General features: G+C 40.3%; 1 protein-coding gene across 3 annotated transcripts in view; it reads left to right on the top strand.

Annotated features, from left to right (window-relative positions):
* STPG2 (sperm tail PG-rich repeat containing 2) overlaps nucleotides 1-24,256 on the top strand; it is a 1,447,347-nt gene that overhangs the window by 1,399,475 nt on the left and 23,616 nt on the right. For all 3 annotated transcript variants that reach the window (XM_069743604.1, XM_069743605.1, XM_069743603.1), the window contains one exon: nucleotides 17,263-17,417. In XM_069743604.1, coding sequence (XP_069599705.1) covers nucleotides 17,263-17,394 — 132 coding nt within the window. In that variant the 3' untranslated portion in view covers nucleotides 17,395-17,417. The remainder of the gene's footprint in view (nucleotides 1-17,262; nucleotides 17,418-24,256) is intronic.

The following is a 24,256-nucleotide window of genomic DNA, read 5'->3' as shown; positions in this document are numbered from 1 at the left end:
ATGTGTAGGCCATAAAGTATGCAATTTAATCTTTTGTTTTCAGGTTGGAGTTTTGATATTGAACTGTTCAGACATCAGAAGAATTTTTTTGCTTCAACTTCCCACATTCATAGCCAATACAGCCATAATATTTCTGTATGTAAATATTGTATTTGATATGACTTTAGTTTTGTGCTTTTATGCCCAAGTATAAAAATTGGGAAACAGTTCATCTTATAATGATGCACAGTTAGAAATTTATAAAATAGTCCAAGAATGATGAGTAACAAGCAGAGATGGTTGGCTGCTTGCTCTATGTTGTCTAAGGCTACTTTCACACTAGCGTCGGAATCTCCCCGTCGCAATGCGTCGGGCAGAGATTCCGACGCTAGCGTTTAACGCACTGCACAACGGAGGCAGCGGATGCATTTCTCCGGCGCATCCGCTGCCCCATTGTGAGGTGCGGGGAGGTGGGGGCGGAGTTCCGGCCGCGCAAGCGCGGTCGGGAAAAAGCGGTCCGTCAGGAGCAAAAAACGTTACATGTAGCGTTTTTTGCTCCCGACGGTCCGCCAAAGCACGACGCATCCGTCGCACGACGGATGCGACGTGTGGCAATCCATTGCAATGCGTCGTCAATACAAGTCTATGGGGAAAAAACGCATCCTGCAAGCACTTTTGCAGGATGCGTTTTTTCTGGAAAACGACGCATTGTGACGGATTGCAGTTAACGCTATTGTGAAAGTAGCCTTAGTAATCTTATTGCTAGGCGGACAATTGCATGGTAAGAATCATTGTAATATTAGTAGGACATTTGTGTTTTCCTTTGTATCTTACACTGATATATAACTTGTTGTATCAGAAAAATAAGCTGTGTAAACAACAAATCTAACTAAAAATATTTTCCAAAGTGGTCATGTGAACCTCTGGGACGAAAAAGGTATTAAAAAAAATAAAATATTAAAGTAAAAAAATAAAGAAAATGAAAACATTACAGCCAAGCGAAACTACAGAAAGTAATGACACCCTTTATGAAAAATGTCCTAACGGACAATTAACCTTAAAGAAAAATAAATGGTTTTCTGACAAAGTGAAGTTTAGCGACCGCCTATCTAAAGACTAAAGAATAGGGTTCCAAAATGCATATATGTGACACCACTTTGTTAATTTTGTATGGATCAAATTCAAATTGGCTTTATTGTCAGGTTCCAAAATACAATTAGTGTTTCCAAAGCAAGAAAAATAATTGTGAGCCTGTAGGGTATTGGAGTTATGGGGATGGGATGTTGGAGGGAACATCTTGGGCAGTAATAGTCCATTCAAGGGTCTTGCGTTCCTCCCAGGTTATGACATGTGGTGACATCATGGGTGTCAATCTCTACCCTTGATTCCTCTTCCCCAAGTAGGATGCAGAGTTTCCTTTCCATCCTTTGGATGGAAAGTCTGAGAAGTGAGTGGAGAGTCTCTAGAAGTGTAAGGCCCTCACTGATGATCATTTTTTTGCAGTGCAGCAGGAAGTGCACTTCATCCTCTAGGGCCTCCTGCTGGAAGTGCTGGCACAGTCTACTGTTCCCCGGCCTGTATGTCTGATCACCTGGAGATAATGAGTATAGTTCCTGAGATGGCCAATCCTAACTGATCTGCACATTTTCAATTATCCTGAAGATAGATGATCAGTTCTAATGTTAGGAATAACCCTTTAAACTCTCTTGATTACTAAGAAAAAGAATATAATAATAATAATAATTTTTATTTATATAGCGCCAACATATTCCGCAGCGCTTTACAAATTATAGAGGGGACTTGTACAGACAATAGACATTACAGAATAACAGAAATACAGTTCAAAACAGATACCAGGAGGAGTGAGGGCCCTGCTCACAAGCTTACAAACTATGGGGAAAAGGGGAGACACGAGAGGTGGATGGTAACAATTGCTTTAGTTATTCGGACCAGCTATAGTGTAAGGCTCGGGTGTTCATGTAAAGCTGCATGAACCAGTATGTAGCAGTACAGACACAGAGGGCTAATACTGCATAAAGTGTATGAGAACATGATGTGAGGAACCTTTTTTTTTTTTTTTTATTATAAATAAAATATAGAAACAACATAATAAAAAAGATATAGCCATTAAAGCTACATGAATCATGAAATAAAGTATGTCTGGTTTACATGTATTTGTTTTAAGGTTCCGTGAAAACTCTCAGAACCGATTTCTGAAGCTTGAAGCTTAAGTTTATTAACAGAATTCTGTAAATACATATGTAAGGCAACCAGTGTTATAGATTCTCCATTTACATATTTATGATGAACACTATCTCACTAGTCTTTGGCTGTCAGTAGTGACTTGTAGAGACAAGCCAAATCCACTAGATGAAAGAGACAAATTCTTTGAAGCTAAATAAGTTGTCATGTGAGCAATAGAAACATTCATCTAAATGCATTGAAAGTGAATTAGTAAATTTCAGTTTTTTCCTACAAAAAATAAAGAATAAGACACTTGACACGTGCAGAATTTATTAAACAAAATCAAGCCAAGAAATTAAGGGGGACCTATCACAAGCTCAAAAGTGGCCAGCATGTGCTTATACAACCCTGGAAAAAAATAAGAGACCACTGCAAAATGTTCAGTTTGTCTGATTATTCTCTTTATAGGTATATTTTTGAGTAAAATGTAAACAGATGTAAATTGTTCTTTCTGTTCATTCTATAAACTTCTGACCACATGTCTCCAAATTTCCAAGCAATACATTTTTTATTTTTTTCTGACAAAGAAAAATGGTCAAAATAAAAAAAAAACGTGCTTTCAGACCTCAAATAATGCAAAGAAAACAAGTTCATAATCATTTAGAAACAACAATACTAATGTTTTAACTCAGGAAGAGTTCAGAAATCAATATTTTGTGGAATAACCATGAATAATCACAGCTTTCATACGTCTTGGCATGCTTTCCACCAGTCTTTCACACTGAATGTGGTGCAAAAAGTTAAGCAGTTCTTCTTTGCTTGATGGCTTGTGACTATCCATCATCCTCTTGATTACATTCCAGAGGTTTTCAATAGTGTTCAGGTCTGTAGATTGGGCTGCCCATGACAGGGTTTAGATGTGGTGGTCTCTTAATTTTTCCCATAGCTATATTTTGTTCTTGCTACCGAGTATTGTTTTCTTCTTTTTGTTTTAATCCATCATACAGTACCAAAGATATAAACCTTTTGGTTTAATGCTAAGTTTTATGGTTTTTTTATCTTTAGGCTGTTCTTCTTTAATATCTTATGAGCAATATCCCTTTGATAAAAACCATAACAATTAGTAGTGAAAAGGGTCCATATCTCTAAAACTCTATGGCACTTTTAAAAAAAATTAACAAATGCTCAGGAGAGCAGCAGGAAAATAAGAGCAACATTGGCCACTTTTATATGGTGATTGGTCCTCTTTTAGCAATATTTTATTTTTACGTAATAATTGTGACGAAAACTCTTTTTGGCCCCTTTAAAGCATATGAAAGCAAAATGACATTGCCTGGCTTATTGGGGTTTTCTGGTGACAAAATATAATATAATGTACATAAGACCATGTTCACAGATTCAGTAATTGATAAGTGTTTTACATCAGTATTTATAAGCAAACACCAAGAGTAGAACAGTCAGAGTAAAAGTATAATAGAAACACTTCATCACTTCTGCGTTTTTCACCCACTCCTGGTTTTGACTTATCCATACTGAAGTAAAATGCTGACCAAATACATGTCAGTGGGAAAAGTAGGCAATTGGAAAGATACGGGCAAAGCACCAGAATTGGGGCATCTAATGGATGTGCCTTTTCTGGGCAGCTGCGGGCCGCTATTTTTAGGCTAGGGGCAATATCTATGATCCCTTACCAATCTGAGACTACCAGTCTCCAGCTGTCTTCTCTAGCTTGGCTGGTTGTCAATAGTTTTAAAAAATAATTAAAAAAAAACAATGTGGGGACCTCTCTATTCTTGATAAGCAACCTTTCTAAAGCTGACAGCTGAGGCTTGCAGCCCTAGCCATCAGTTTTGTAGTTTTGACGACTGGTTATCAAAAATACAGGGGAACCCAGGCTGTTTTTTTTTTAATTTATTTAGAGTGCAGGTGCTGGCTGATGAATACTCCCATAAGCTGATATTAGCAGCAGCAGGCTTAGGCTGATGGGAGCAGTAGTCCCATCAGCTGAAGCCAGTGACTGCAGGTCAATTTTATATCTCTGATCACAGCTCTGGGCTCACGAGGTCATTTGACAACATGGAAACCATTGTTGTCTGACCGGCAGTAGTGATTATAACGCCGATCAGAAGCAGTGTAAGCTGCGCTGTCATGCACATGGCAGCGCGAGAAACACCTGTTGTTTGGGGGCCAAACCCAAGCAATAACACAGACTTCCTAGCAAAGTCTGTGTTCGGTGCCCTTGCCCAAACAGTAGGTGTTCGGTACAGAACCTGAACTTTACTGTTTGGGGTTGTCCAACTTTAAAGATAAATCATTTGTTAAATACTTTAGCAGAAAAAAAGTTATTTGTCTCGAAAAAAACGGTGACAAAAACTTATTTTTTTAAAACAATTTTTTTTGTGTTTCTGAAATAATAAAAAATAATACAAGTTTGTTATTGACCTAATGCTATTGTCTTTAAAAATAATTTTGCAAGATTATTCTACCGTGCAATAAACGTCATAAAAAAAGAAACCTATAATCAATAGCTGTTTTACCATTTCACCTCACCTGGAATTTTCTTTGTTTTCAATAAATTAGTTGATAAAGTGATGGGTGTCATTCAAAGCAACAACTTGTCACTTAGAAAACAAACCCTCTATGAGCTTTATTGATGGAAAAATAAAAAATGATGGATCTCATGCCAAACGTAAATTGACTGCTGTGGAAAAGGGATAAATTGTAAAATTGTATGCATGCATAAAATGTTTATGTCTTTGCTTGATGTTGTGCTCTAGATATTTAGATGATACAGATAATAAATGCCATTTAAGAAAGCTGTAAAATTATATTATAAGTGTCAAAGTATTTTGGTCATATTTTTAGTTATTGAAAATAATTGCACTCACTTATAAGTGAGTAGATTTTAAGTACTGGCGGTCTACACAATTTATTGTAATAGCAAGATAGTTGCAGTAGTTATAAAACTTAATTATATCAGGTAGTCTGGAGTTTTGTGTCTCATTATCTTTAGGTATTTCAGTAAAATGTGCAGAAAATCAAGTGTTAAATGACCTTTTCTCTGCCCCTAGTCAATTTTTATTACAAGTGTTCTGCTGTGCAATTAGTTGTTTGTGCTGCTCCCATCTCTGCTTGTCTGATGTGCTACTCCTTTGTTAATCTACTCCTATCCCAGAAGAATTAGCAGAGTGAGAGATAACATATTGGAGCAATCTATTAACATCTTCTAGTCTTTTACTTGTTGTGCAAGTTGTTTTTCCACTAGACATGCTGTTTCTCAAATTGTTTCACTTTTCATACACATTTTATTATAGAAGAAAGTCTCTTAATTTGTATTCTTACAAAAATAAAAATCATATTACAATCTACATACAGTGGGGCAAAAAAGTATTTAGTCAGTCAGCAATAGTGCAAGTTCCACCACTTAAAAAGATGAGAGGCGTCTGTAATTTACATCATAGGTAGACCTCAACTATGGGAGACAAACTGAGAAAAAAAAATCCAGAAAATCACATTGTCTGTTTTTTTAACATTTTATTTGCATATTATGGTGGAAAATAAGTATTTGGTCAGAAACAAAATTTCATCTCAATACTTTCTAATATATCCTTTGTGGGCAATGACAGAGGTCAAACGTTTTCTGTAAGTCTTCACAAGGTTGCCACACACTGTTGTTGGTATGTTGGCCCATTCCTCCATGCAGATCTCCTCTAGAGCAGTGATGTTTTTGGCTTTTCGCTTGGCAACACGGACTTTTAACTCCCTCCAAAGGTTTTCTATAGGGTTGAGATCTGGAGACTGGCTAGGCCACTCCAGGACCTTGAAATGCTTCTTACGAAGCCACTCCTTCGTTGCCCTGGCGGTGTGCTTTGGATCATTGTCATGTTGAAAGACCCATCCACGTTTCATCTTCAATGCCCTTGCTGATGGAAGGAGGTTTGCACTCAAAATCTCACGATACATGGCCCCATTCATTCTTTCATATACCCGGATCAGTCGTCCTGGCCCCTTTGCAGAGAAACAGCCCCAAAGCATGATGTTTCCACCACCATGCTTTACAGTAGGTATGGTGTTTGATGGATGCAACTCAGTATTCTTTTTCCTCCAAACACGACAAGTTGTGTTTCTACCAAACAGTTCCAGTTTGGTTTCATCAGACCATAGGACATTCTCCCAAAACTCCTCTGGATCATCCAAATGCTCTCTAGCAAACTTCAGACGGGCCCGGACATGTACTGGCTTAAGCAGTGGGACACGTCTGGCACTGCAGGATCTGAGTCCATGGTGGCGTAGTGTGTTACTTATGGTAGGCCTTGTTACATTGGTCCCAGCTCTCTGCAGTTCATTCACTAGGTCCCCCCGCGTGGTTCTGGGATTTTTGCTCACCGTTCTTGTGATCATTCTGACCCCACGGGGTGGGATTTTGCATGGAGCCCCAGATCGTGGGAGATTATCAGTGGTCTTGTATGTCTTCCATTTTCTAATTATTGCTCCCACTGTTGATTTCTTCACTCCAAGCTGGTTGGCTATTGCAAATTCAGTCTTCCCAGCCTGGTGCAGGGCTTTGTTTCTGGTGTCCTTTGACAGCTCTTTGGTCTTCACCATAGTGGAGTTTGGAGTCGGACTGTTTGAGGGTGTGCACAGGTGTCTTTTTATACTGATAACAAGTTTAAACAGGTGCCATTACTACAGGTAATGAGTGGAGGAAAGAGGAGACTCTTAAAGAAGAAGTTACAGGTCTGTGAGAGCCAGAAATCTTGATTGTTTGTTTCTGACCAAATACTTATTTTCCACCATAATATGCAAATAAAATGTTAAAAAAACAGACAATGTGATTTTCTGGATTTTTTTTTCACAGTTTGTCTCCCATAGTTGAGGTCTACCTATGATGTAAATTACAGACGCCTCTCATCTTTTTAAGTGGTGGAACTTGCACTATTGCTGACTGACTAAATACTTTTTTGCCCCACTGTACATAAAGCTAAATTTTGGCCAAGTCATCTTATATACAGTAATTGATCATCTAATTTGTGAAAGCTCACTGAAAAGAGCACATTTTTATTTTTTTTTTCAGTTACAATCTAAAATAGATAAAGATTGATGCAACTAGCAAGTAGAATGGGTTTCTGTACTTTGTTTTTCATTACATAAGACAGCCTAGCTAAGACTTCACAATAGCCTGATATGTCGACCAGATGTGAACGAGAGCTTGAGTTCTATGTGTCTTCCTTAAAGTATGATATCTCCTCCTAAAGTTTTAGCTTGAAAACATACTTGTCATTTCTACTGACAAGATATAATAAGCTGTTATGTGTGTACATGAGGAATAACACTATTTCAGGCCTTTATATGTTTTGTATCCAGCTTTAATATTCAGTTGTCTCTAATATTCAGTTGTGCTAGTAGGTGGAAAATGGCTGCAATGAACATTGTTTTGCCTTTATACAAATCAGCAGTCAGGCCACACTTAGAAGATTGTGTACAATGTGGTGCTAGTATATAAAAATGAATAATAATAATAATAATAATGAACTAGATCAGGTGCAGAGAAGAGTGACCTAAGTTAATAAGGGAATGGGTGGACTCTGGTACATAGACAAGTTATAAAACTTGAGCATATTCAGTTAGGAAAGATGAAGGGAAGGCTAATGGGCAATCTTATTACAATGTTCAAATATATAAAAGGACAGTATAGTCAACTTTCTAATAATCTTTTTGCACCTAAGTCTGCTTTGATGCCAAAGAAGTATCCACTATGTCTAGAGAAAATGTTTCATTATTAGCACAGAAGGTGATTCTTTAATGGACAAACAGTGATACTAAAGAACTCTCTGGCACTGTATGGTGTGTTGTATTGTATTCACTAAAAAAGTTCAAGAAGGGCCAGGATGGGGGAATGAGCAAATTCATCCAATTGAAATCTCATCAAATGTATAAAAAATGAACATTTTGAGAATATGGATTCTTGTAAATTCGCTTTGCGTTTATTTAGCAAAATGGTTGCCTGCTGCCTATCATTTTGCTGGACCATAGACAGCTGGCAAAATAAAGAAAAAAAACAAAAAAAACAAAAACGATACTTATCTGTCTGGCACCTCTAATTCTCGCTGCTCGCTATCCAGTCCTCAAAACCATCTCTTCTTCCCTTCTCGCATCTGTTGGCCTGTTCATTCTAGGCCAGGACTTCTAGCCGTGCAATAGCCTTGGAGGGGACTTCTGATGCCTGGTCAAGGTTCGCAGTCTGTGCCAAGAGTAAGCAGGCTGAAGTTGTGAAATAATGGGACCAGGCAGCAGGCAATGCAGCTTGTTGATTAATGTCTGGTCCTCAGAACCTTTTCTTTCTGCTATTATAGCTCCAGCTGGTTCACTCTAAGTGGGGACTTAAGGCTGTGCCCAGGCCTATGTGTTCATTGCGCAGTGCACCTCTTGACATCACAGATGACATGCAGTGATCACTGAGGCCTGAAATCTTGACTTGAGTGAAGAGGCCAGGTGATGCAGCTTGTAATTGGGGAAAAAGTGGTGGCTCTGAGGAGCAACCTCCAGATAAAATGTCTCACCATTTCTCATCATGATAATGGGCATGAATATTAACTTGAGTCTGGTTATATCAGAGTCATCAACACTATATGGATTTGAAAAAGTACATGAGTTGATACTGGATGCAGCACTTTTTCAACTCCATATAGTGTTTATTACTCATTCCCATTCTTTACAAGAATGAGAAATTGGTAGACATTTTATCCAGAGGTGTTAGAGGTTTGGTTAAAAAAGACACCAATATTGGACATCTTGTTTCTCCTAGCTTTTTCGCTAACAACACGTCTCCTAATTATGCTTGGCTTAATTTAAAAGGTTCTTATAGATGCTGTGATAACAAGTGCAAATTACGCAAATGTATGTTAAAAATAAACTCTTTTGAGTAATACCAACATTACATATGATATCAAATCCTTTACCAACTGTTGTGCAACACACGTTGTCTTTATGGCTATATGCGCTAGTTGCAACAAAAAGTATAACAATTGTACATCACATATGTTGAAAAAGAGAATATCGGAGAATATCTACACCTGCAACTACACAACTCAACCAGTCTTCCTCTGGTTTATTCAGACAATTCTTAGATATTCATCAAGGTAATATGTCCTCCCTGAAAATAATTGGTATAGAACAGGTTAAACGAACCAGGAGATGTTGGGGCTGGCACCATACTGTTCTTCTAAGAGAAGCCTAATGAATACTGTCACTAAATGCACGCCCATGCTCTGATTTCATGCTTTTCTATTGATCTTGTGCTTTCTTTGTTTGTCGTTTATGACTTTGATTTAACAATCCTCTTTCATCACAGAGATGTGTTATGTATATAAATAGTTGTCCTATCTTTCAATTGTCCCTCCTACATTAATCAGGAGATTTCATGTGTCTACCCCATGATTGGAAATTTCAGCTATCATTTGTGTATATGTATCTGTGTTTTGTGTTACATGCTAATGATTGAAGACATGCTTGTCCAAAACATTTTTTATATGATTTAATTATTTTCTTCATTTTTATGCATTTTTTTGGTGCTGGTACTTCTTACGATTTTAGTGGTGAGGTGAATATTTTTTTTTCTTTTTTACATCTGATGTTTGTATGATAGGAGAGATTCAATTCACAGAGAATTGACTTTCACAAGAAAATCCATGCAATTTGGAGAATTCAATTATTTGTCAAATCTATTCATCTATACTTTGATGTCTTTGTTGATAAATATAATATTACAGGTTATGTAAATTAGACTGAATACTCATATAGATACTGACTGAACCATGGAACTAGTGTGACTGCCATATGTGGAATCAGGGTGGAATTTTTCCCTTAATATTTGAAAATTAGCAGCTGTCTCATGGCGTTTTTGTCTTCCTATAGATCAACATGTTAAGGTATAGGTTGAACTTAACGGTCTTGTGTCTACCTTCAGCCTTAAAACTATGAAAAACTACAATGTATCTCATATACAGTGCACAGAGTCAAAATGAGTTACTGATTGTTTGTTAGCAGTATTAACAGCAGTTTGGAGCAGTGTAGCTGTGAAACCAGCACTGGGATACAATAGACACTTCCTAGAAAGCTTGGTCTATATCTCTATGCCTATATCTTTTACTATGCTCTATCCATTCTCCCATCTCTTTAGACTACATTAAGCTAGCAGTTCATCTTGTTTTGACCAAGACAATTTTTAGCTGTTTTTCACAGTGAATGACTAGTTGAGGAAGTTGGGGGAATCGTAGGAAGTGGTTTTTAAATGGTAAAGTAAACATTTACTTTTTCTGTGTTAAAATAGTTTTTTATTTTTTTTTATATTCAATTATACTATTAATAATGCAAAATTTGTTCAAATGATGGTGAGCATTTAAGGGGATTCTGTCAGTAGGAAGTGGAAATAGAGCCAAGGATTTTAAGTGTACTGATACACACACCAATGCACATGTGAAACTAATTTTCATTTCCAAAGTCAAATTTAAGAAAAATTGAAAACCAGACAATGTCAGAATTGCGTTTTTTTTTTCACAATTTCACCATAATGGATTTTTTTTTTACCTTTTTCCAGTACAACTCATTTCAAAAAAAGCAAGCCCTCTTATGTCTTTGTGGCATAAAAATAAAACAGTAGAGGTGGGCAAACACAAACAGTAATGTTTGGGGTTAGTACCGAACACCTACACACTTCTCCATCAGTTGTTTCCCATGCTGTCATCTGCATGATAGTGAAAGAAATACCAGCGGCTATGATTGGAGGTAAGATTACTACCGCAGGTCAGAAAGCTGTCATTCCCATGCTGTCAGATGACAGCATGAGCAAGCAGCTTTATCCAACGGTAAAATGTTTACCGCCGGTCACAGGCTGATGAAAGAGTATTACTCCCTTCAGCCTACTCCTGCTGTCGTTGATAACAACAAGAGCAGGCACTGCTTATGGATGTATTCATCAGCCAGAGCTAAGGTGCTATAAATAATTTTTATTAAAACAATGATGTCACCGCTAGTCACTGAAGCTCAAGTGGTTTTCAACCTGGATGGTTACATCATGGCACTATTCAGGTTGTAAACCACATATCACAGACGTGGATTACGGCGTGGGAAAATCTAAATATGGGGTTTGTAATGTTTCTCCATTACTAAACTGTGAGCTTGATGTCAGAGGCCATAAAACAGCTAACATCAACCACACAACCATTACCCCAGTTGCCATCACCACAGTGAAAGTGGGAAGAACTAGGTATAATTGACTGCTATTTTTAAGCTGGGTGCGGCAATATCCATGGCCCCTTACCAGCCTGAGAATATCAGCCCCTGCTGTCTGCTTTAGCTTGGTTGGTTGTCAAAAATAGGGGGACTTCACACCATTTCTGTTTTCAGTTCCACCAGTGCTGGTTATTAAAAATAGAACAGACCCCACATCATTTAAAAAAAAAATTATAATGCACAGGCGCTGGCTGATGAATACTTCGATCAGCGGCACCTGCTCTCACTCTTTATCAGTGACAGCAGACATAAGCTGACGAATGTGACCGGTGGTAAACTTTTTATCGCCAGTAACAACTGCTGGCTCACTCTGTCATCTGAACCAGTAATAATCTTACCGCTGATCAGAGCCTGCATTTTCTGTGCTGTAATCAATTGCTAGCATGGCAAGCAACATATGTTCATTTGAATCGGGGTTCGGTTATCATTCTGGTTCCTGAACTGAACATTTTTTTAGATGTTCAGGAGATTCCGCCAGACCAGAGCATCCAGGGGTTTGCCCATCATTATAAAGGAGTTATGACTCTGGGAAGAAGGGGAGGACGAAACGGAAATGGGTCCCGTCATGAACGGGTTAATGTCAGTGGTCATTTTGTGAAAAGAAACAGGAAATGCACCCACCGTCAGTTTTTAGGAAATAAGTATGTGACAATTTATTAAGTAGATAATTAAAAAGTTACAATCAACTTGGTTGAACTTTATGTTATCACTAGTGCAAAATAGGTTACTACAGCGAAAAACAAAAAGCAGTCTAAAGCATTAGTATCTCTATAACATTATACAAACAATCAAATTATCAAACTTTAGCACTTTTTTTTTCTTATTTACTAACAGTTGACTTTTGACTATACAGATTTTGGGAGGGTTATAAAAACCATTGACCAGCAGTGTAAACATCATTTATTTTCAATAATTTTTAAAAGAAGTCAGGCAGCACAAAATGAATACAGCGCATTGTAGGTGCCATAAAAACCTAAAAAAAGTTACCTTTACTTTTAATTGTGCATGTTAATAAGAGTATTTTACAATTAAATCTGTTTTATTAATTCATGATTAAGAAAACCATCAAATAATTTGCCTTCAGTAAACCCATATCAGTGAAGGAGAAGTAAAGATAAATGTCAATTTAATAATAGTCTAGTGACCACAAATAACAAAAATATAAACACATTTTTGCAAAAGTTGTTACAATAAATTTGCAACAAGATAATTGCACATACATGATATCAATAAAAAATTCAAGTGCATAAACAGTGCGGCTAGAAAGAAATGTGAATATAAACTAGGTAATATTTATCTGTCAATGGAGACTATATCATAGTCATAAACAGACATATAGTTGTGCTCAAAAGTTTACATACCCAGCAGAATTTTTGCTTTCTTGGCTTTTTTTCAGAGAATATGAATGATAGCACCAACATTTTTTCTCCATTCATGGTTAGTGATTGGGTGAAGCCATTTATTATCAACTACTTTGCTTTCTCTTTTTTTAATCATAATGACAACCCAAAACCTCCAAATGACCCTGATCAAAAGTTCACATACCCTTGTGATATTGGCATGATAACATGCACAGAAGTTGACACAAATAAGTTTGAATGGCTACTAAAGGTAACATCCTCACCTGTGACCTGTTTGCTTGCAGTGTGTGTGCAAAAAAGCTGAGTGAGTTTCTGAGATTCAAACAAGTCTCTTGCATCTTTCATCCAACCACTGAAAATGCTGGATTGTGAGTCATGGGTAAAGCAAAAGAATTCTCAATGGTTCTATGAGAAAAGGTGGTTGAAATGTATTAAATAGGAAAGGGATGCAAAATTATATCAAAGGAATTGTGGCCAAGTCAGCCTGTCATTGGCTACAGCAGAACCAAGAGAAGGTTCTGGAGTGGCCATCTCAGTCTCCTGACCTTAATATAATTGAGCCATTCTCAGGAGATCTCAGGTGTGCATTTCATGCTAGACAACCCATGAATTTGCAGGAATTGGATTTTTGCCAAGAAGAGTGGGCAGCTTTACCATCTGAGAAAATAAAGAACCTCATCCAGAACTACCACAAAAGACTTCAAGCTGTCATTGATGTTAAAGGGGGCCATGCACAGTATTAAGAAATGGGGTATGTGAACTTCTCATCAGGGTCATTTGGATGTTTTGGGTTGTAATTATGATATAAAAAGAGAAAACACAGTAGTTTGACAATAAATGGCTTCACTCAACCACTATCCATGAGTGGAGAAAAAGTTTTGATGTTATAATTCATATTCTCTGAAAAAAGGTCAAGGAAACAAAAATTCTGTCGGGGTATGTACCGTAACCTTTTGAGCATTTTTGAGCACAACTGTAAATATTTTTAATGTATAATTAGGCAATGATTATCAAATCCATTAGTTAGTAAAGAAAACACAAAGCACACTGACAAAGTAAACAGTGTGTAAACTTTACAATGCTACGAAACATAAAGAAATGGAGTAACTGTTACCACCAAAGAAGAATAATAAAATATATAATTTTTATTGAAAAAAGCATATTAAAAACAACATATCAAAGTTTGCCAAATATATATACAGTGGGGCAAAAAAGTATTTAGTCAGTCAGCAATAGTGCAAGTTCCACCATTTAAAAAGATGAGAGGCGTCTGTAATTTACATCATAGGTAGACCTCAACTATGGGAGACAAACTGAGAAAAAAAAATCCAGAAAATCACATTGTCTGTTTTTTTTAACAATTTATTTGCATATTATGGTGGAAAATAAGTATTTGGTCAGAAACAAACAATCAAGATTTCTGGCTCTCACAGACCTGTAACTTCTTTTTTAAGAGTCTCCTCTTTCCTCCACTCATTACCTGTAATAATGGCAGCTGTTTAAACTTGTTATCAGTATAAAAAGACACCTGTGCACACCCTCAAACAGTCTGACTCCAAACTCCACTATGGTGAAGACCAAAGAGCTGTCAAAGGACACCAGAAACAAAATTGTAGCCCTGCACCAGGCTGGGAAGACTGAATCTGCAATAGCCAACCAGCTTGGAGTGAAGAAATCAACAGTGGGAGCAATAATTAGAAAATGGAAGACATACAATACCACTGATAATCTCCCTCGATCTGGGGCTCCACGCAAAATCCCACCCCGTGGGGTCAGAATGATCACAAGAACGGTGAGCAAAAATCCCAGAACCACGCGGGGGGACCTAGTGAATGAGCTGCAGAGAGCTGGGACCAATGTAACAAGGCCTACCATAAGTAACACACTACGCCACCATAGACTCAGATCCTGCAGTGCCAGACGTGTCCCACTGCTTAAGCCAGTACATGTCCGGGCCCGTCTGAAGTTTGCTAGAGAGCATTTGGATGATCCAGAGGAGTTTTGGGAGAATGTCCTATGGTCTGATGAAACCAAACTGGAACTGTTTGGTAGAAACACAACTTGTCGTGTTTGGAGGAAAAAGAATACTGAGTTGCATCCATCAAACACCATACCTACTGTAAAGCATGGTGGTGGAAACATCATGCTTTGGGGCTGTTTCTCTGCAAAGGGGCCAGGACGACTGATCCGGGTACATGAAAGAATGAATGGGGCCATGTATCGTGAGATTTTGAGTGCAAACCTCCTTCCATCAGCAAGGGCATTGAAGATGAAACGTGGCTGGGTCTTTCAACATGACAATGATCCAAAGCACACCGCCAGGGCAACGAAGGAGTGGCTTCGTAAGAAGCATTTCAAGGTCCTGGAGTGGCCTAGCCAGTCTCCAGATCTCAACCCTATAGAAAACCTTTGGAGGGATTTGAAAGTCCGTGTTGCCAAGCAAAAAGCCAAAAACATCACTGCTCTAGAGGAGATCTGCATGGAGGAATGGGCCAACATACCAACAACAGTGTGTGGCAACCCTGTGAAGACTTACAGAAAACGTTTGACCTCTGTCATTGCCAACAAAGGATATATTACAAAGTATTGAGATGAAATTTTGTTTCTGACCAAATACTTTTTTTCCACCATAATATGCAAATAAATTGTTAAAAAAACAGACAATGTGATTTTCTGGATTTTTTTTTCTCAGTTTGTCTCCCATAGTTGAGGTCTACCTATGATGTAAATTACAGACGCCTCTCATCTTTTTAAGTGGTGGAACTTGCACTATTGCTGACTGACTAAATACTTTTTTGCCCCACTGTATATATATGATATATATAAATTTTGCCTCTAGCAGTATCTCTACAAGACCGGGGTTACATCAGCCAGAGAACTGGACCGATTATGATAATGATATTTGGCTCAAACACTGTTAGAGATTAATTCAAGTGACATTTTAGTTTGACACAGTTTTCTTGCATGGCAGAATTGCAGTGCAGATGAGGAGAGGATTGAGAACTTAAATAGTGCGAATGTCGACCTGCACTTGGATAACATCTATCTGCAGTATGATGTATCACATGTACCCATACTTTTTTTCTAATGTCAAGTGAGTTATATGCTTATATGCTTGTGTGGTCTGTAGATGATATTGCAGAGTATCTGCTTCTCTCCTTATTGTACAGTCAAGCATCTATGTGGCATTTACAATAGGCCCGTTCTCTTCCCACATGGAAAGGTAGGTGATGATAAGCATCCAACATCACACATAAGACTTCCTCAATGTGTATGCACAAAGTGACAGCTACCAATTTCAGAATCCAAACCATAAATGTATAAAAGTGCATTAAAAGCATACAAATAAAAATTGGAAGACCCATGAATATTCACTTTACATTAATACTGCTACAAGGTTCTATAATGCTGGATAAATGCTCATTGCCATTTCAGAGGAACAAGTGCAACCAAGATCACCCCTATATCACAGGAGGAATGAGTGTTGAATTGTTTTTATGGCGTACATTGTGTGGTAAAAATAACTTGGCAATATGATTCTCCTCATCAGTATAATAATGGTGATGCCAAACTCGTGTTTAAAAAAAAAATAAAAAATAGTATGGAAAAAGAATTAGGAATTTAAAAAAAAATAATAATTTTTTGCCTTTTTTCAAGACGTTCTCATTTTTAAGTCGATAGACCCTTGGCTTATATTTTACTGTGCGAGACAATCTTTTTATTGATATAATTTTGGGACAGATACATCATTTTGCTTGCTTTTTACAGTATTTTCTGCGATATTGAATCAATCAATTTTGTCATTTTGAATTTTTTACTCTATCTGGTATTTACTGATCGGGTTCATTATTTTTATATTTTGATTGACCTGACTATTCTGGATGTAGCAATACCGCTTGTATATTTGATTCTTACCTTTTTATGGAAGTGGGGGTTGATTTGAAGTTTTAGACACCTTGAGTTACTTGAACCTGTCCTCTTATTGCTTGTACTATATACAGCAATACCACAGGATTGCTGTATATAATAAAAATCATGGTCACAGCTTGGGTTTCAAGGAAGCTCCATAATGACAGGTCTTTAACAGACCCCTGCTGTAATAGCAATTGATGGGCACATACAATGACGTTAGCAGTCGGAGCAGAACTTCGTCAGTGGCTGTTAGTCATTACCAGCTGGGTATGGAGTGAGCTCGCAACGTGAGTCCACTTCATACAACCACTACCGATGTGTGCCATCCATGTTCATAGGATGTTGGTAAGGGTTTAAATTCATGGAGATTAATCTGTCTATGAATTAAATTTGCTAGGAAACTCCCGCAAGCACAGTAATTTGCAATTTGCTGGGTCTGTTATCTCCACCTGATAGGAAGTATTACCAATAACAAAATGGAACTGTGAATCTTTACTTGAAGTAGTTTATCATATGTCTGCATTTATTTCTGCAGATGAGTCCAGTCTTTAAGGACACAGTGTTGAAAGGTACATTCAATGCCACACTTCCAAATCCTTTGGGGAGTCATGTGGAAAATCCTATAAGAAAACAAGCAGAAAACCAGCTATTCTCTCTCAGTGCATGATTTGACATTAGCAATTATACTTGGTAAGTGCTTACTTTCTAAACCTGTGCCCTTTTTAAATCTATTGAAAAGTATTTCTTATAGGAACAATTATTTTATTAATCATGTTGTGCTCAAACTTTTAAGAAACTTAAAAGTAAATGAGTAAAGTGCAACTCTGAGTCTAAGGGCATGTGCACACGTTGCGGATTTCCTGCGGATCCGCAGCATTTTTTGCAGTGCAGAAATGCTGCAGATCCGCAAGTGATTTACAGTACAATGTAAATCAATGGTAAAAAAAACTATGCTGTGCTAATGGTGCGAAAAGTTCAGTGCGGAAACGCTGCGGAAACGCTGCAGAAAAGAAGTAGCATGTCACTTTTTTTTTCGGATCTGCAGCATTTTTACGTAGTAAACCCGCAAAAAATCCGCAGTAAATCCACAGCAAATCCGTACAAAATCCGCCAAAAAATGTGACAAATCTGCACCTGCGTTTTCTGCCAAGAGATGCAGAATCCACACCAAAAATTCCTAAGCCTAATCCACAATATGTGCGCATAGCCTTGAACAAATTCTTCTTACAAATGTAGGAAGATAGGCCTGGCCCTAGTCAGCGCTGGTCTAATTGTTTTTATTGTCACCCTCCTCTACTATATTGTACAGTATAATGCTTATAGGGCACTTTTTTTCTTGAGGCAAAAAGTATAGTTTAGTAAAGTAACAAAATAAATCATACTCTCCTGCTGTCACCCATGTGGATCCAAAGAAGGCTGTTCCGTGGTCTGTGCTGGCACTGGGAAGTGATAACTGTGCTGTATGTGAGGAGATTGCCACGGACAAAAGACTGTTGGACTAATGCACAAGGAGTCCATGGCTCTAAGGGATGCAGACTTTTTCATGCATGGAACACTGATTACATCGATATTATTGTTGTGTTTTATTTGAGATTTCTTGCTGTGTTTTATTAGAGATTAACTTGCTTGTTAGTTTAGCCTCAGGAATTAATGTTTCCATTCAGTGACAGCAAGCAAATGAATACATTCTTGATGAATCTTATGCATACCTAAGGGTACCGTCTCACAGTGGCACTTTTGTAGCTACGACGGTACGATCCGTGACGTTCCAGCGATATCCATACGATATCGCTGTGTCTGACACGCAGCAGCGATCAGGGACCCTGCTGAGAATCGTACGTCGTAGCAGATCGTTTGGAACATTCTTTCGTCGCTGGATCTCCCGCTGTAATCGCTGGATCGGTGTGTGACACCGATCCAGCGATGCGTTCGCTTGTAACCAGGGTAAACATCGGGTTACTATGTAAAAAAAAGCAAGCAGTACATACTTACATTCCGGTGTCCGTCAGGTCCCTTGCCGTCTGCTTCCGCGCTGTGCTGTGCTTTCACTTTACGGCCGGCAGTCAGTCAGTGCGGGAAGCAGACGGCAAGGGACAGACACCGGAATGTAAGTATGTAGTGTTTGTTTTTTTTTACGCTGGTAACCAGGGTAAACATCGGGTTACTAAGCGCGGCCCTGCGCTTAGTAACCCGATGTTTACCCTGGTTACCCGGGGACCTCGGCATCATTGGTCGCTGGAGAGCTGTCTGTGTGACAGCTCCCCAGCGACCACACAACGACTTACCAACGATCACGGCCAGGTCGTATCGCTGGTCGTGATCGTTGGTAAATCGTATAGTGTAACGGTACCCTAAGGCCAGACAGGAGATTGCTAAAGGTTAATGTAAAGCAATCATTCTATTAATCTCATCTGTATCTCAGGGTCTCAGGCCATTGTTCTCCCAGCCACTGGGTCTATTGTTTGGATGAGGATAGTAGACCCAGGAGAGCCGTCACCACAGGGGGTTTCACATGCAATCCCAGGTGATGGGGCTCAGCCTTAAGGTACCGTCACATTTAGCGACGCTCCAGCGATATAGACAACGATCCGACCTAAACTAGATCGCTGGAGCGTCGCTGTTAGGTCGCTGTAGAGATGTCAAACACAGCAACTCCAGAACGATGCAGGAGCGATCCAGTGACGTACTTATCGTTCTCGCTGGTTGTTAGCTCTGTGAAAAAACATTGCTGGCATCGTTCCTTTTGCTGTCAAACATGATGAATCACGCTGACCTGACGACCAAATAAAGTTCTGGACTTTCAGCTACGACCAGCGATGTCACAGCAGGATCCTGATCGCTGCTGCGTGTCAAACAAAACGAGATCGCTATCCAGGACGCTGCAACATCACAGATCGTTGTCGTTCTCATTGTACAGTTGCTCAGTGTGAAGGTACCTTTAGGCTACTTTCACACTAGCGTCGGACGCACTGCGACGGGCCGAGGTTCCGACGCTAGCAGTGAAACGGAGGGATATGGAGGCAGCGGATGCATTTTTCCTGCGCATCCGCTGCCCCATTGTAAGGTGCGGGGACCTTGCATTGCGACGTATTGAAAAAATGCCAGTGTGAAAGTAGCCTTAGTGAGTCACACCCACCAAGGCACAGTTAGCTTTGAGAGAGGGGATGCTTCCCGAACACCGGGCTCAACTCTGGGGGTCAGCTTGGTGTATTGAGGAGACTCACGAGAAAATGTTGTTGGAGTGACGTTGAGGCGAGAGGATCTAGGCTGAGGTCCTGGAGCCAAGGATGGATGGCTTATGGAGTTTTGGAGATCGATTGTCGGCTTGGCTGGATCACCATGGTACTCTTGAGGAATCTGTCCTCTGGATTTCAAGAACTTTCTTAAAGACTGTTAATGCTGGGTACATGGACATTGACTGGGGGCAATATATTTTTGACATCTACCTGGATTTGTTGTAAGGAACAAAAAATAGTTGCATGGTTAACCTGCCTAGGTTATTATTACAACCCACAACCTCAGATACTCATACTATCCTATAAAGGATATGATCACTTCAGATTCTGCAAAAGATCACACAGCAACTGCTGATAGTGTGACAACAGATGAGTATGATTTATTTTGTTGAATTTACAGAATGTAAACCACCCTCCAGTTAATAAGCACATTTTGGATCAGTAAACGATCAAAAACTTTATTGTGTCACTTGGAAAATATTCTACAGAACATTGAGAACATTAACATAATGCACCAAAGACTGCAACGCAGCAACAATAAAACGAACTAATCATGTTTTGCCACTCAATGTTAATGAGAACTAACACACAGTGGTCCTTAAAAGAGGTACCTAGTAGAGAACACTAGGCAGGTGACCCATAATGAGTGGCAGATGCTCCCCAATCTCTAGTCCTTGCACACATCTGATTAGGAAGGAAAGTCGTGCCTCCGGGACTTTCACGGTACGAGGGGGCACATTTTATAAGTGTTTAGTTCAGCGTGTGCAAGGAGAATTACTAAAAGAGCCACCTTGTCCAAATGCAGCATTAGTGCTGCACAAGGTGGCTCTTTCAGTTACAAATGCCTGGGGGGGACAGGTTCCCTTTAGCAGGAGAAATTTCCAGATACACAGCTGGGGATCAGCTGACGCTACTGAACCCCAATAACATGGCAGCAAGTGTTGACTGTGCAGACGGCACTTCCAGGCAGCAACTGGCGGTGTTGGAGCCTAGGGTCAATTCTAGAAGCAGAGTGTAGGTCGAGGCCAAATTGGAGCTAGTTTAATATTTGTTGTAGTCTTAGTGTGGAAGGAGCAGGAGAAATTGCCAGATACACAGCTGGGGATCAGCTGACGTTACTGAACCCCAATAACAGAGGAGCAACTGTTGACTGTGCAGTCAGCACTCCCGGGCAGCAACTGGTGGTGTTGGAGCACAGGGTCAATGCTAGAAGCAGAGTGTAGAACTTGCCGCACACACAGCAGGGGAGCTGCTGGCATTACTAAACCCCAATAACAGAGGAGCAACTGTTGACTGTGCAGACTGCACTTCCAGGCAGCAACTGGCAGTGTTGGAGCCCAGGGTCAATGCTAGAAGCAGAGTGTAGAACTTGCTGCACACACAGCAGGGGAGCAGCTGGCATTACTGAATCCCAATAACAGAGGATCAACTGTTGAATGTGCAGACAGCACTTCCGTGCAGCAAATGGCGGTGTTGGAGCCCAGGGTCAATGCCAGAAACTGAGTGGAGGACTTGCCGCACACACAGCAGGGGAGCAGCTGGCGTTACTGAACCCCAATAACAGAGGAGCAACTGTTGACTGTGCAAACGGCACTTCAGAGCAGCAACTGGTGGGGTTGGAGCCCAGGTTAAATACTAGAAACAGAGTGGAGGCAGAGGGCTAATTGGAGCAAGTTTAAAATCAGTAGTAGTGTGAATGTGGACAGAGCAGGAGAAATTGCCAGACACACAGCAGGGGATCAGCTGACGTTACTGAACCCCAATAGCACAGGAGCAAGTGTTGACTGTACAGATGGCACTTTTGAGCAGCAACTGGCGGTGTTGGAACCCAGGGATTACAGTTCAGGTAGTAGAAATATGAACACAACAGGAGACCTGGATACTGTTGCCAACCAATTATTTAATCTGGAAGAGGAGTGGCAAATTCCTGCGAGATCCAGGCCTTGTTCATTTTCAGAAGAGTAAGCCGGTCAACGTTATCGGTGGATAGTCGCATGTGACGGTCTGTTAGTAAACCACATGCGGCACTAAAGACGCGTTCCGATAATACACTAGCAGCAGGGCAAGCCAGCACCTCCAATGCATACTGGTTAAGCTCTGGCCATGTATCCAGCTTAGAGACCCAAAACTTGAAGAGGGAAGAGCCGTCTGGGAGTACACTGAGAGGGCAAGACATGTAGTCTGTCACCATCTGATGGAAACGTTGCCTCCTGCTGACTGGAGCTGTCTGTGATGGTGTAGACATTTGTGGCGGGCACAAAAAACTTTGTCACAGTTGGGCCATACTGGTCTTGCTTTTTGCTGAGGCACTCTTCTGCTCCCTCTTTGTGCAGAGCTTCCTCCACTGCCTCGACGCACTGAGCTGCTTTGTAAAGCACTAGCAGCCCTGCTCTCGATTGGACTAGACAAGATGATGTACTGCACCAGTATGTCTTGGTACTCCCGCATTTTATGCTCCAGGTTCAACAGTGTTATGAGGCTTTGAAAGTTGTCCCGGTAGCGAGGATCTAGGAGGGTGTACACCCAATAATCAGCCGTGTTGAGAATGTGGGCGATGCGGCTGTCGTTTCTCAGGCACTACAGCATGAAATCAACCATGTGCTGCAGACTGCCAACTGGCCAAGAAATGCTGTCCCCTGCTTGAGGCGTGGTCTCTGCCTGCTCTTCATCACTTGTTATGATCCGGTGACCTTGGAGCAGCATGAAAACTTTCACTGGAGTAGGTGGTAACTATACTGACCGCAAATCCTGATCTTAACACCGCAACTAGAAGTAGCCATGGGGTGTACCTAACAAGCCCTAGACACCTCGTCACAGCCGGAGGACTAAATAACCCTAAAGATGGAAATCGGAATACTACCTTGCCTCAGAGCAGAACCCCAAAGGATAGGCAGCCCCCCACAAATATTGGCTGCGAGTAGGAGAGGAAAGACACACACAGTCAGAAAACAGGATTTAGCACAAGAGGCCACTCTAGCTACAATAGGAAAGGATAGGACAGAGTTCTGTGTGGTCAGCATTAAAACCCTTCCAAAAATATCCACAGCAGATTATACAAAAAATTCCTCCATCTAACTAAAGACGTGGAACGTATATCTGCAACTCCAGAGACTACTAAACTCAGAGCAGGAATACAATCTAAAAACAAGCACACAGCTTGTGTGCTATAGAAAAAGAAACAGACACTTATCATTGCTGAATTGGCAGCTAAGCAGGAGAAGCCAGACAGAGATCCAACACTTCCCAAGAAACATAGACAACTGGCAAGGACTAATGAGTCCTGCAAACCTAAATACCCCAGTCAGAATTGCAATCAGCAGATACACCTGTCCAGGACTGAAGTCCAGAGACAACTTCATTACCACCTACAACCACCGAAGGGAGCCCAAAAGCAGAATTCACAACAGTACCCCCCCTTGAGGAGGGGTTACCGAACCCTCACCACAGCCCCCAGGCCGATCAGGATGAGCCAGATGAAAGGCACGAACCAAATCAGCGGCATGGACATCAGAGGCAAAAACCCAAGAATTATCCTCCTGGCCATAACCCTTCCATTTGAAGAGGTACTGAAGCTTCCGCCTCGAAAAACGGGACTCCAAAATCTTCTCAACAACATATTCCAACTCCCCATCAACCAACACAGGGGCCGGAGGATCAACAGAGGGAACAACGGGCTCCCCATATTTCCGCAATAAAGATCTATGGAAGACATTATGGATAGCAAAAGAGGCCGGAAGCGCCAGTCGAAAAGACACCGGATTAATAATCTCAGAAATCCTATAAGGACCAATAAACCGAGGCTTAAATTTAGGAGAAGAAACCTTCATAGGAACATGACGGGAAGACAACCAGACCAGATCCCCAACCCGAAGCCGGGAACCAACACACCGACGACGGTTAGCAAAACGTTGAGCCTCCTCCTGAGACAACACCAAATTGTCCACCACATGAGCCCGAATCTGCTGCAACCTGTCAACCACAGAATCCACACCAGGACAGTCAGAAGGCTCAACCTGCCCAGAAGAAAAATGAGGATGAAAACCAAAATTACAAAAGAAAGGCGAAACCAAAGTAGCCGAACTAGCCCGATTATTAAGGGCAAACTCGGCCAATGGCAAGAAAGCCACCCAATCATCCTGATCAGCAGACACAAAGCATCTCAAATAAGTCTCCAGGGTCTGATTAGTTCGCTCAGTCTGACCATTTGTCTGAGGATGAAACGCAGAAGAAGAAGACAAAGCAATGCCCAGCCTAGCACAAAAGGCCCGCCAAAATCTAGAAACAAACTGGGAA

Source organism: Ranitomeya imitator, chromosome 1, assembly GCF_032444005.1.
Source record: "Ranitomeya imitator isolate aRanImi1 chromosome 1, aRanImi1.pri, whole genome shotgun sequence".
Classification (NCBI taxonomy): Eukaryota; Metazoa; Chordata; class Amphibia; order Anura; family Dendrobatidae; genus Ranitomeya; species Ranitomeya imitator.
Note: the sequence above shows the minus strand (reverse complement) of the source record. Positions and strands in the feature narration are given on the sequence as shown.